Below are 14,445 nucleotides of genomic sequence, written 5' to 3' on the forward strand. Positions count from 1 at the left end.
ACATTTTTTCCCCATTGGAGCTACATTTCACATTACATATTATCATCATGTATTACTGTTTTTAATTAATATTGATTCTATTTTGGAAAAGTTGGAAATTTGGCTTGTTCTTTTTCCAAGTTAAAAATTGAAGAACAATGAATTATATTTATTTTTATCCATAAATAAACCATCCAAGGCATTTTATTTTCAAAATAATTTAAAGTAATTGAACATTTGTTTCCTCACACTCTGCACAAGGTTTCACTTAAATAGAAGCACAATTGTTGTTCTTAAATACTGTGAAGTCGGTGCAGACTCATAGCAACCCTTTACACAGTTTCTGAGGCTGTAAATCTTTGTGGGAACAGAAAACCTCATCTTTCACCCTCCTGAGCAGCAATAACTGATTTTAATACACAAACAGTTCTTAATTGCCTAGATTCAAGAGGAAAACCTTAGAGACAATTGAGTAAGCAATAACAAAAAGGCCAGGAAAGAATTGGAATTCAGGTGTTTTATAAGGGATTCCAAGTTAAATTCATTAGAAGCTAATTTTTATTGATTCTACAGGGTAGTTTGCTCTCCTGGTAAACTGAAAATCAATTGTTAATATTCCTCCCCTATTATAGCATGTTCTTTTCAAAATACAATTTAGAGATTCTTCAAAAGTGTGTATGCAAAATTTTGCATAATACTCTTGTTACATGAGGAATACTAGCAAGTATATAACATGTGATACGTTTGTTCACATCACATGAATAATATGAATAAACCAGAAGTAATATTGACTCAGTTGGCATTTTGGAAGGAGTGGGGTTGTGCAGCTTTTCTCTCTTGTAGACAAATGGGAAGTGGTGAATTATCAACTTTACTTATATTCAGGGAGTGCTTATCTGTAGGATAAGCACTCGAACTGTTAACCACAAGGTCAGTGGTTTGACTCCATCAGGTACTCCATGTAAGAGAGATGCAGCTTTCTACTCCCACAAAGAGTCGCTATGAGCCGGAACCAACTCTACTGCATTTAACCACAACAATTTATATTCAGACACTACCTGAAGGTATAATTTACTGATTTGTTTAATTGAATAAAATTTTAAACAAGAATATGTATACATTTCCACTGGCCAAATAAACTATTTAACTAGTGCTACAAAATCTCAAATATTTATCCAACTTTTAGTGAAAAAGATGCAGAGAGACAGTCTTATCTCTTTGTAGACTTCTAGTTATTATGTCTTCAATTTAATCTTCTTGGGAACTTTCCTGATTTTCGTAGAGAGAGGAATTGCTTGTTTTATGCTCAAGAAACTGACATCCTCAAACTGCATGGTCTACTTTTTTTTTTTTTTTTAGGTGTCATGGCAAAATTCATGGTAGCAACTTGTAGGACTCATAGAGATGAATTCTCACTTGAGATTCAGGTTTTATTCATAATCTTTCAGGACAATAATTGATAAATTGGTTGTTTATGTACCGTGGAGTTGGTTCTGACTCATAGCGACCCTGTACGCGTTTCCAAGGCTGTAAATCTTTATGGGAGCAGAAAGCCTAATTTTCTCCCACGGAACAGCTCGTAGTTTCAAACTGCTGACCTTGTTGTTTGCAGCCCAATTTGTAACGTCTATGCTACCAGAGCTCCCAATTGATAAATAGAACATGAAATATTGTCAGCTATAAATTATAGCAACAAAAAGAAATATTCTTGGTAGTCAAGGAGCTAGGACTTGCAGAATCAGAATATCAAAGCAGGAAAAGACCTTGGCTCTAAAGATCCCTTGATTATCTGTGCAATAAATTTTAATTTGTACTTTAGTTTGGCTCTATATGCTAAATTAACTGTTCTACTCTTTAATATGTATTTGTCTTCTTCAATGACCAACTTGTCTCCTAAAATTATCTTCTTGCCCTTTATGCATCCACAGTAACTTTTACCCTCACTACAGAATTTCAGCTTGTTCAGAGAAAGACTGCTGAGAATGATTTTTTTTTTATTTATGGACTGAGGTTTATTTCAAAGTTTAATGTGGTCATCAAAGGTTAATGAATCCCAAGCTTATAAATTAGATAACCTAAAGACTCACTCAGCATCTCTACACTGACTCAGTGTTCAGAATAAAAGCAGCAAAAAAGAAATACATATGTATATCTTATACATGTACATAGAGATAGAATTTTATGGAAATGTGAATATTTTGAGATAAAGCAATTTGTGATGTAGCATTTATAATCTTCTGTCATTTAGCAGGACCATTCCCAAAGGAAATTTGTTTCCTTTGCATTTATAAACTCATAAACAAGTTAATGGTGGAGGAATAAAAAGAGCCAGTATAACATACTTATGTATATGGTCCCTTTGCCTTGACATACTCATATTTACAGTCCCTTTGCCTCACATGCCAGGGATGCAGGTGCACACACACACACACACACACACACACACACACACACACACAGATCATTGCCCATGAGAATAACATAATCTTAAAGAAAGAACATATGTCCATATTATTTAACACTACAAAAGAGGGTAAGTCCAAGAGTATTGTCTCTGGGGCTCCAGATCATAAATGCTTGGATTTATTCAAAACAAAACATGGTTAAACATGTCTCTGAGGCCAGTGTATGGCTGTACATAAGTTCTCGTCTTAGTCTCATTTAGGGTGCTTTCCAATCAAAACAGTGGCTTCCAAGGGGTTTGCTGGGCCAGTTTATTCAAGGCAGAAAAGTCAGCTCAGAAAGAAGGTCATGGAGACTGCTTTTTGGGCCTCTAAAGGAGTCATCTTGATAGATTTTCTTAAAGGCCATAGAATTATCATGGGGTGGGTAACTAGGAAGAAGTTTTTTAAAAATTGAAAACTGCATCAATAAAGAAAATGTTAGAAAAACTGCACAGAGGAATTTTTTTTTCCATCATGACAATGTACCTACTTGTTTTTTGAGGGTATCAAGGACTGTTGTATAAAATTTTCATTGGAAAATCTTTCCCCATCCATCCTATAGCCCTGACTGTGCCTCTTCAGACTTATTGTTTTGTTCCCTAAACTCAAAATACATTTAAAAGGAATACAATATGAGTCCCTTGAGAATTCCAAACTGCCATTTGAATGGGGTGTCAACAGAAGAGCACAGAATTATCCAGAGAAAGTTCAGAGAGATAGAAAACCCACTTTCAGAAGTGTATAAACCTACATGGAGGATATGTTAAGAAACAATAGCTTCAGGTTTGGGTATTTGGGTTTAATAAATGCTTCTATGATTTTGTAGTATTACTTACCCTCAGATACAGACTTTGCCCAAGATTCTTAATAAATGGGAATTCCATCAAGTTTAAGGAGCATTTCTTCATATAATTTCTCATGAATAAATTGAAGTAACATATGATCCTATTAGGCATTGGACAGAAAAGCCATCCAGAACTTGGTCCTAATCCCATTGATGCAAAGAACCTTGATTTAGTCCATGATATGATAGCAATCTCATGAATAAACTTGCAGGGATCTCAGCATGGTCAGTTCATCAATTATTTTTGGTGTGTATAAAAATGCATATTTCATAGCAATAGAAAGTAAATGCATTTTTTATGGCAATAGGAAAAAAAAGACTATTTAATTCAGTGGAGAAAATTAAACCCTGAAAGAGTTGAAACTATTCAGTTAAAAACTTGATGTGTCACATGATTATTAGAAACAATGAAGTAGCATTTTTTTAATCCTTGTTTTGGTTATAGACTTGGTCTAAATTTATTATAGGAAGTTTGTGTAATTCACAAAAGTGCTAAAAAGATAAAAGTTAATTTATATTCCCACCACTAAGAGAGGACTGCTGTTAATAGTAATATGAGGATCTCTCATCCACAATACCAAAACCCAAAAACCTCTGGAACCCCTGAAAATTTTCACTAAGTTTGCAGCAAATTCATTTGGAAGCAAAATTTGAACTGTGCTAATGAGGAGCTGGCACTGTGGGTTAATGTGCCAGACTGCAAAGCCGTTTGAACTGCAAAGTCAGTGGTTCAAGCTCACCAGTTGCTCCTTGGAAACCCTATACAGGGTCGCTATGGGTTGGAATTGACTCGACAGCACTAAACAATAATAATAAGGGGCTTACCTATTTATTCCACTACATGAGACTATCATGTTTTGCTACGGAAATAGCTGTGTGTGTTTTAGAGTCTACTGCTTCAGACAATATTGATGAAAGTATTCAATTATATTCAGTGGGTACACTGTATTACCTTTATTTCAAAAATATGAAATTCTGAAATATATATGGGACTAAAGTTCCCAGATATATTATTACAAGCCTGTCTTTATCATTCTCATCTTTCATAATGTGCATTTATAACTTTTCAAGAATCTGAACCCAATTCTGTGTAACATTTTGTCATTTTTATTTTTTCCATGCTATCCAATAATTTTTGAGAACATGATTTTAATAGTTGAACAATGTTTTATATTATGATTTCCTGTAATTTAACATATATTCTATTGCTGGCACACTTGTCAAAGATTAAAATTAATATCATAAGTTACGAGTTCATCTTGACGATTCTTCCTTGATATATAAATGTACTGACATTTTAAACCCTATCCAGTAAAATAAATATATTGCAAATCTAAGGAGGGAAGGAGGAGCAGAAAATTAATTCATCTTTATGTTAAGCTATTAAACCATTCCAAATTAACTTCTGGGGCAAAATGGTGGAGGAGGTAGGCATGCTAAGCAGATCCTCGGCAACAATGAAAGGAGTGACCACATGATACAGATATGGATGAAGATGCTAGCTCCCTGAGCTTGAAAGGACAGGGCAGAGAGGTGGATTGAGTGATGACTGGAAGAGGAAGCTGAACAGGAATAGCCAAAAAGAATAAAAATAATTGTTTGTTGGGGGCTGTCGATATAGCAGCTTAGAAACACGGGAGGTTGGCAGAAAGGGGAATGCAATTCTTTCTTGTTCCTCATTCCTGTGCCAGTCCAGTGGCCTGTGGCACCCCTTCCTGGGGTCAGGTGCCAGGCATACCACTCCTGCCTCTTGAGGTGCTTGAAACCACCCTGAACTATGCCATACAAACAGTGAACAGAGAACTGCATCCACACTTCAAGTCTCTATCACATCCACCAAGAGACACACCAGCATACACTCATCAATTAAATGTAGATATCAAGAGACCACAGTGTCTCAAAGATGACAATTTCAATTTACTCGAAGAAACAAGACAGGCTGCCACAAACAAGTGACCAAAATACAGATTCAGAAAATATAATACCAGAAATGGTATCAGAACTAATTGATAAGTAATTTAAAAGAATGATATTTAGAGGTACTTTCAATGGATTGAAAGAATGATCAAGAAATTACAGATGAAATCAAGGAAAACACAGACAAGTGTTTAGAAAAATTCAGGTAAAAGCTACAAGAACAAAATGACAAAATAAATGAAAAATTGGAAACCTTACAAAAACAGCAATTAGAAAGTTAATACTACTATCCATGTTAATACATCAGAAATAGATAATACATAAAAAGGGCAAGTGAATCAATAGGAGGCTAAATTACCCTGCAAACAGGGTAGACCCCAAAAGAAAATCACTAAGACATATTATAATCAAAATTTTCAAAACCAAAGTAGCTCATGAAAAATGAAAAGTTAGCCATAAAGGATAACTAAGACTAAGCTCTGATTTCTCAGCAGAAACTGTAGGTAAGAAGACAATGAAATGACATATATAAAATTGAGAAGAAAAAAACAAACTGCCAACCAAGAATCATATACCCAGAAAAATTGTCCATTAAATATGATGGTGAAATTAGGACATTTCCAGATAAACAGAAATTAAAAGAATTTGTAAAAACCAGATCAACCTTACATGAAAAAACAAAGGAAGTTCATTGGACACACAACCACCAATAGAAGACAACAACCTGAGATTAATTTACATGAAATATCACCCAGAGCTCAACCGAGATATAGAAGTATTCAAAGTAATACAAACCTATTGCTGTTGTTGTTGTTGTTGTTCTTGTTGTTAAGTGCCATAAAATCAGCTCCAACTCATAGCAACCCTGTATAGGATTTCTGAGTAGTGGCTGGTGGGTTTGAACTGATGAGCTTGTAGTTAACAATCCAAACCTACAGCATTGAAAATATTGTTGTTGTTGTTAAGTACCATGGAGTCGGTTCCGACTCATAGTGACCCACACAGGGTTTCCAAAGCTATAAATCTTTATGGGATCAGAAAGCCTCATCTTTCTTCTGCAGAATGCCCGGTAGTTTTGAATTGCTGACCTTGAGGTTAGCAGCCCAATTTGTAACCACTATGCTACCAGAGCACTGAAAATAGGGACCAGGGACCCAGAAATAACAATACACAACAACAACATAAAGTAAAAAGGGAATAGTGTAGTTACAGAATTTCCAAATGAAGAGGAAGTCAAGTAGAGTTCAAGAAAATAAATAAATAAATAAATAAATAAATAAATAAATAAATAAATAAATAAATAAATAAACCTAACAGTGGCTCTGAAACTAGGCCAAGCCTTACTCCTAACCCTAGCCCACCTCTACCCCAACACTAACCCTCACCCTAACCCCTAACACTGAATAAATCTCTAGATCTGGTCATAGTCCCAACCATTACTCCTTACTCTTAACCCAAAATATAAATTTTAAAAGGTTGCAAATGTAAATTCACAAATTCACCAGTGAGCCAAATGTCTTCTTATAAATAACAAGTTACTGCATATTATTTCATAAAACACATGGCATTTTCCCACTAGTTGAATGAAGACCATAGCTTTAGCATAATCCTATAAAGGAGCTCTGGTAGCGTAGTGGTTATGAATTGGGCTGTGAACCTTAAGGCCAGCAGTTCAAAACTACCAGCTGTTCTGAGGGAGAAAGATGAGGCGTTCTCCTCTCATAAAGATTTACAGCCTCGGAAACCCTGTACAGGGTCGCTATGGGTCGCAATCGACTCGACGGCACTTAACAGCAACAATATTTCCTTGGTAGTATTTTGCAAATCAGAAATTTCTATTTCCATGCTTTGTCAGAATAGGATTCTCAGTCTGTTGCTGATGAGGTAGTTCAGTAAGATCAGAAATGTTTTATGAATCATCAAAAACATTAAATTATTTTTGTTACAGAATCTGTATCATGGCACTTTAGCTCACTATTTTCATTTTTGAAAATGATTGTTTGCCTATAGCATATATTATATTTCTTGATCAGATGTTTAATTTTCAATAGTTAAAATATTTGATTAGCTAAAATGCCTTGTTCCCAACTGTGTGATGTAATATAATGGATTTTATGGTTAGGAACTATCTCTTCTAGGGTCTTCAAGGAATTCCAGGCATTCCAGGTGCTCTCGGACCTACTGGACCCCCTGTAAGTATTTACTGAAAGTGTTCCACTTACAACTCATATCTGTTGGGATGCTGGATGGAGAGTTAATATGCTTCATTGTTTTATGTTCTCATTGCCTGTATAGAGATTCTATGGCCAAGAAAGGCCTCCTCCAACAGCTGACTTTCATTTAGTGTTACTGAAGGCTGCTCAGAGTTCTGAAGACTCCTTACCAGAGAGTAGTCTGTGATTAAACTAGTCTATTTGAAATTGAAGTTGTATGCAAAAGAGTATTCTAATTTTTTATTATAATTCTTTGGTATTAACCTTTGGAAGAATTATTCAGATTATTACACCCTTACATTCTTAAGCATTATGAGTTGAGAATTCACTTTCAAGAGGGGGAAAAAAATGTGTCAAGAATTATCAGATTCAATTTATTATTTCTATTTCTGAATTAAAATAACACTCTAGTAAGGGCATTTGTCTCACTGCCCCTCAAATGTGACATCACTCATGTTTTATCTTTGGTTATTCTGTTTAGAGACTCTAGACCAGAGTTTCTTCCTTTTCATCTGCCAAATCCAACCTCTCATTCAAGTTTAAGCAAGTCTAGAATTGCCAGCTAAATACAGTTCAGCCAGTTAAATTTTAACTTTATTTTAGTTTCAGTTTGTCACCAGTATTGCAAACATATTTTCTTTGCTAAATTAGCAGCACTACTGAAGTCTCAACTTCTCCAACTGCTCCCTTTTAAGGTTCCTATGGACTCCTGGTGTGGTGTGGTAGGATAAACACTGGACTGCCGACCACAAGGTCCGCAGTTCAAACCCACCAGCCACTCCTCAGAAACTCTATACATAGGGTCACTATGGGTTGGAACCCACTCGACGGCACTTAACAGCAACAATAACACCATGAAGATAGATGTAGTCATTACCACACAAGTAGAAATGTGATCCTCCTCTACCTTATGTCTCATGGATTTGCCATTAGTAAATCTTACCATTTATACTATCACCAAAATTATATAAAACAAACCTGGTTTAAAATAGTCCACTACAATTGAAACTTAAGGGGGGAATTTGTGAAAGGAAGCATGAGAAGCATAGCTAACTCTATTCCCAAAGAAGAATCAAAATTAAATTTTATTCTCCACTGGTAAAATGCAGCTCACATAACTCAGTATGCACATTGTTAATTCTGCCGTGTCTTGAAGTGTTTAAAATGTTGATCACTACCAAAATTATAGCTCATTTAGGAAGGCATAATGTTATGTAAATTGCCATTTAAACAGCAAGGCTAAATTCTTAAATGTATCAAAAGGTTCCAATTAAGGTCATTACATGTGGTTGACCAAGGTGAAAAAGCGACCACAAATACAAATTTTACCCTTCTGAGGGCTTATCAGCAGGATACAGCTGCTGTATCAGCCTGAAGAAATACAAGCTTTTAGGACTGATTTAATTAGGATCAAATGACCTTCAAAATGTTTAAGTTTTTACAAACAACTTCCAATATTCTTTTGCCATTTAGTTGTTGTTTTTGTAACAGACTTCATTTTGTGTCTTATAGGGCTTATTGGGAAGAACTGGACATCCTGGTCCTATGGGAGCAAAGGGTGACAAGGTACAGAGGAAAAGTCTCGTGTGTCATCCAAAGTGGGGCTTGAGGTAGAGGCAGGGTAAGACTGTTTACAGAGAGCTGCGTAAAATCAAGCAAAGTCTTAAAAATAGATATGGTGTCAAAACTAAAACAAAAACAGTTGGCGTCACGTTGACTCCAACTCATAGTGACCCCAAGTGTGTCAGAGCAGAACTGTGCTCCTAAGGGTTTTCAATAGCTGACTTTTCAGAAGTAGATTAGCAGGCCTTTCTTCCAAATGCCTCATTCCAGTGCATTTTCTTTTTCCAAGTGTTTTCGTTCCAGGTGCCTCTGGTTGAACTCAAACGTCCAATCTTTTGGTTAGCAGTGGAGCACATTAACTGTTCACACTACCTAGGGATTCCAGCTATAATGTGAGGGGCTTATTCTTCTTATAGTAGGCTTGGAAGGACATAGATTTAAAAGTTGGTCTGAATACAGGAGACATATCCTTAGGGAAAACAATAAGTAGATAGAACAAAAGTCCAAGTTGAATTCAGGGGCCTGAGGCAATGTGGTAGGAGGGGGTGGTTGGAAGGGTCTGGAAGAGGTACAAATAAGTGATTATCAGGTGCTTCCAGCCACAGGTATCAAGGATCCAAACAGCATTATGCCTATATGGACTAGGTCACAGTAAAAGAACGGTTTGGTGAGACAATAGCTAATTTCTGTCCCAAGCAGGTAGTTTTCATTTCCTATGGCTGCTATACAAAATGCCACCAACTATATGGCCTAAAACAACAGAAATCTATTTTCTCACTGTTCTGGAGACTAGCAGTCCAAATTCAGGATGTTGGCAGAGCCATGCTCTCTCTGAAGCAGAAAGCAAAGGATCCATCCTTGTTTCTTCTAGCTTGAACCAGTTTCATATGTTCCTTGGTTTGTGGCAGCGTAACTCCAATCTTTGCTGCCATCATCACGTGGCATTCCTTAGCATCTTTCTCTCTCTGTGTCTCTTCCTTTTTCATAAGGACACCTGTCTTATTAGTTAGGATCCACCCTAGTTCAGTATGACCTCTCACATTAACTGACAAAAATCTTCAAAGATCCTATTTCCCAACAAGGTGACTTTCCCAGGGATTGGGAGTTAGGATTTCGTATCATTTCAGGGAACACAATTCAATCCATAGCAAGGTCATAAGATAAATTCACTGAGGAACCAGGGCACCTTGTTTCCCGGGGAGTCCAGTTAGTTATTGGTCATATGGGTTGCCATGGTCAGCAGTGGGGACAGCAATAGGGGAGTCTCAGACAGTAGGGCCACAGAGCTGCTCATGGTTATCTTCTTTTGAATCCAAATCAGCCATCTAGTGTGAGTCCTGGCAGAACCAGTGGGTGAATGAACTAAGTGTAGCTACTCATATTAGGGAAATAGGAATCAAAACTCCACAAGAGGCAATCAAGCAGCTTCCCCTCCAATGCAAGCTCCCTGAACAAAACAGGGCTTATCAAGGAGCAAAGGGTTCCTAACAAACTTGGAAGGAAACAATGTGCTAATTCTAGAAAGTCTCAGCACATCTTTTTCTGGTAATGTCTTGAGGAGCTTCTCCACCCCACCAGACTTATTACTCTGTTCTCTGTGAAATAATTCAGTCATAGATTTTCCTTTGAAGTTAATGGAAATTCCACACTGAGATGAGCTTTGGTGCACAAACGGGGATCAAAGTATGAGTTTTAATTGTTCCAGAGAGAGAAAATAAAAGTCTTTTCAGTAGTCACATATTTTTCCTTGTTCGTTGGCTCGTGAGTACTATGACATCATTCTGGGAAGGACACTGCCAGCAGGCACCAGAATACAACATGTCTTAGAGACATACCACCATCAAAACATTTGAAAATATACTTGTTCATCATCACATGTTCTTAGGCAGATACATAGCAAGAAAAACTTGACGGCTTATTTTTTTAATAACATCCAAACAAAACAAGTCTTGATGTTCTCTTTAATTATTAAAAAGTAGGGGGCTTAGGGGTGAAATTCTTAATCAAATTGATGGAAATGAGCTAAAATTCCTCAAAATTCTTGAGTATTGTGAGTATGAATTTTGTTCTATATGTTTTCTTTTTTTTTTTTTTGATTAACTACTTCATGTAATTGCTCCTGCCATTGAGAGACTAAAAAGATTTTATGAGGGTATTATAGCATAGTAGTTAGGAATCGGACTGCTAATCTCACAGTCAGCAGTTTGAAACTACCAGTGGTTCTGCAGGAGAAAGATGAGGCTTTCTGCTCTTGTAAAGATTGATAGCATTGGAAGCCCAGGGCAGGGTCACTATACGTCAGAACCAACTCCAGCACTACATTAGTCAAAAGATAAGCACAGATATAGGTTTCAAAGGGGCTGCAATAACTCTACTGATTGTGGAGCCAACAAGCATCTATGTTTTATAAAATTTAAAAAATTTCATTATTCAAGATTCAACGTGAATCCATTTTTCACAAATTCCACTTTTAGTCTCCTTTTTTCCATAAGCACAGTGTGTAAGCTGTTGAAATGGCAAAGAGCATTTCCCTTAAACAATATTGTACCATAGTCATTTCTGTTCAGCAGGACATGCCTGGCTTGGTTATAAAGTCTTATATTAGCTTGGGAAATAGAAGAAGTTTCTCTGCCTGCAGACACAACACAGGTTATGATTTTTCTGTTTGAGTAAAATTATAAGGGTGGCCTTGCTGATTCCCAAAAAATGAAGGTGGCAGAGGTAAGACTAAAGTGAGAGCTGACCAAAAGAGCCACAACAAGAATTCTGCTCAATACCCCCAGGTATGGTTGTTGTTTGTTGTTGTTGTTAGGTGCCATCGAGTCAGTACTAACTCTTAGCTACCCTATGCACAACAGAACAAAATGCTGCCCCGTCCTGAGCCAACCTCACAATTGTTGCCACACCTGAGCCCATTGATGCTGCTGCCTCTTTGCCAATCCATCTCTCTAGGGGTCTTCCTCTTTTTCTCTGACCTTCTACCTTACCAAACATGATATCCTTCTCCAGTGACTGATCCCTCCTGACAATATGTCCGAAGTGTGAGAGACTAAGTTTGGCCATCCTGGCCTCCATGGAGGGCTTCGGTTGCACTTCTTCCAACACAGATCTGTTTGTTCTTTTGGCAGCCCATGGCACTTTCAATATTCTTCTCACACACCATAACTCAAATGCATCAATTCTTCTATGATCTTTCTTATTCTCTATCCAACTTTTGCATCCATATGAGGTTATTGAAAATACCATGGCTTGGGTCAGGCATATCTTAGTCCTCGAGCTGACATCTTTGCTCTTCAACACTTCAAAAAAGATTTGTGCAGCAAATTTGCCTAATACAATACATTGTTTGATTTCTTGACTGCTGCTTCCATGAGTGTTGATGGTTGATCCAAGAAGAATGAAGTCCTTAACAACTTCAATCTGTTTTCCATTGATAAGAATGTTGTTTATTGGTCCAGTAGTGAGGATTTTTGTTTTCTTTACATTGAGATGCAATCCATACTGAAGCATGTGCTCTTTGATCTTCATCAGTAAATATTTTAAGTCCTCTTCACTTTCAGCAAGCAAGGTTGTATTATCTGCACATGGCAGGTTGTTAATGAGCCTTCCTCCAATCCTGATGCCATGTTTTTGTGCATATAACCCAGCTTCTCAGATTATTTGCTTAGCATACAGGTTGAATAAGTATGGTGAAAGAATAGAACCCTGTTGCACACCTTCATTTGCTGGTGGGGCACAATTCAAAATGAAGAGAAACAGCTGTAAACATCCATTAATAATCAAAAGATGGAATGTGCGAAGGATGAATCTAGGAAAATTGGAAATTGTCAAAAATGAAATGAAACGCATAAACAACTACATCTTAGGCACTAATGAGTTGAAACGGACTGGTATTGGCCATTTTGAATCTGACAACCAGGTGTGGTAGGTTCTCCCAATTACCACTTGTTTAGGACAAGATCTAGGTTTTTTGGTGCCATCTAAGAATAAGCTTTACCCCTAAGGCTCACACAGCAAGTGTCTAGATGGGCCTGGAAGACGTATTTCATTTTCCAATGGTCTAGAACCTATTTCCCCAGATAAAGGAGTGAGCCAAGCTAAATAAGACTTTGCAAGGCTGGGATGAAATGACAGATTGTATTGATTACAGAGGATGGCTGTCTGAGCAAGCACAATCTGGCTCATAAGCCTGGAGTAGAAATGTCTAAGCAGTTTACTTTGGTCTATATCCTTTGCAGGGCAGTGAAGGACCCCCTGGGAAGCCTGGACCACCAGGCCCGCCTGTGAGTTGTTTCAAGTTTAAATTCTAAATTCATGTGTTTATTTAAGATTTTTATAACCCGGAGGTTAGCCTATACTTAGATGTTCTCAAAGATGAAAATGGTAAGCAAGTTTTTATACAAATATAAACAATAGCCTGTATAGGCTTGGGTAGATTCTTTTCTACCATTTGGCTAAGTCCCAGCGAGCAGTGCACAGACTTGCATATGGTGGACCTCCCTTTATGAAGACTCAGGAGACCCCAGTGTGTGCATAAGTCTCACTTCTTGCCTGAGGGACTCAGGGAAAGCCATTGAACCTCAATGAGCCTCATTCATAGAAAAGAGAGTCTGTAAAAAGAGATCCCTTCAGGCAGGGAGAATTGGTAGAATATTTGGTATTATGCTATGTGTGTTCATTCCCATCAGTGATGTCTGATATGGAAGGAAATTCTATTTATATAGCACCTAGTGAACAAAATATACAAGAGTCATTGATGTTTTTATGCTCATGATTGAAACAGATGCGCACTTTGTCAGGGAGGCGATGAAGAGGAGAGCTGTCTCTCTTTGGAGCAAGTCTGCCCTCGTGTGGGACCATGCTCAAATCGCAGCGGAGTTTAGGTCCAGGCCTAATGGTCTTTTCTGCCCAACCTCATAGGAAAAGTTTAAGCCGGGAAGAGGCAAAATTAACTGTGACTTCCTGAAGATAACAGTGATTGTTCTTAGTATGAGTGTAGACGCACACTTTGCACACATAATCAAAGAGATCTGCACTCTGTACTTTTCTAAACTCATTCCTCAGCTTGGTTTGACAAGGAAGCAAGGAAGAATGCATTTGGGGCTCAAATCTTAACATGTACCCCCCTACCCAGTAGACAGAACTGTAAATATAGCAGGAGCTCATGGCCTGCTACATTTATTTTATATAGCTATATTTATATGTGCTTTCATAATTGACTTAATAATTTGGTAAATGATCCAAATTTATTTATCCTTCAAGACATACATTAAATGTTGTCTTCTCTGGGAAACTTTCTGTGAAAATCTCAGACACGGTATCCTTCGTCTCTCCAGGACTTAACATGAAACATTTTTCCTTCCATCACTAATGTTTTGAAGATGTGTACAAAATGTGTTTACTCAGCATACCTCAGTATCCCAAAATATAAGAAAAACAGTGAAATTCAAGATTTTGTAACTGAAATGTGGGAAACACAAAAAAG

The 14,445-nt window shown here is 37.2% G+C and overlaps 1 protein-coding gene across 1 annotated transcript in view; it reads left to right on the forward strand.

Moving 5' to 3' along the window:
- The window catches only part of COL19A1 (collagen, type XIX, alpha 1), a 506,470-nt gene that overhangs the window by 430,286 nt on the left and 61,739 nt on the right, over positions 1–14,445 (forward strand). Inside the window, exons 38-40 of the mRNA XM_006835782.1 lie at positions 7,323–7,376; positions 8,910–8,963; positions 13,199–13,243. Of these exons, the coding sequence (XP_006835845.1) occupies positions 7,323–7,376; positions 8,910–8,963; positions 13,199–13,243 (153 nt within the window). The remainder of the gene's footprint in view (positions 1–7,322; positions 7,377–8,909; positions 8,964–13,198; positions 13,244–14,445) is intronic.

This window comes from Chrysochloris asiatica, unplaced genomic scaffold, assembly GCF_000296735.1.
Source record: "Chrysochloris asiatica unplaced genomic scaffold, ChrAsi1.0 scaffold00019, whole genome shotgun sequence".
NCBI classification, from domain to species: Eukaryota; Metazoa; Chordata; class Mammalia; order Afrosoricida; family Chrysochloridae; genus Chrysochloris; species Chrysochloris asiatica.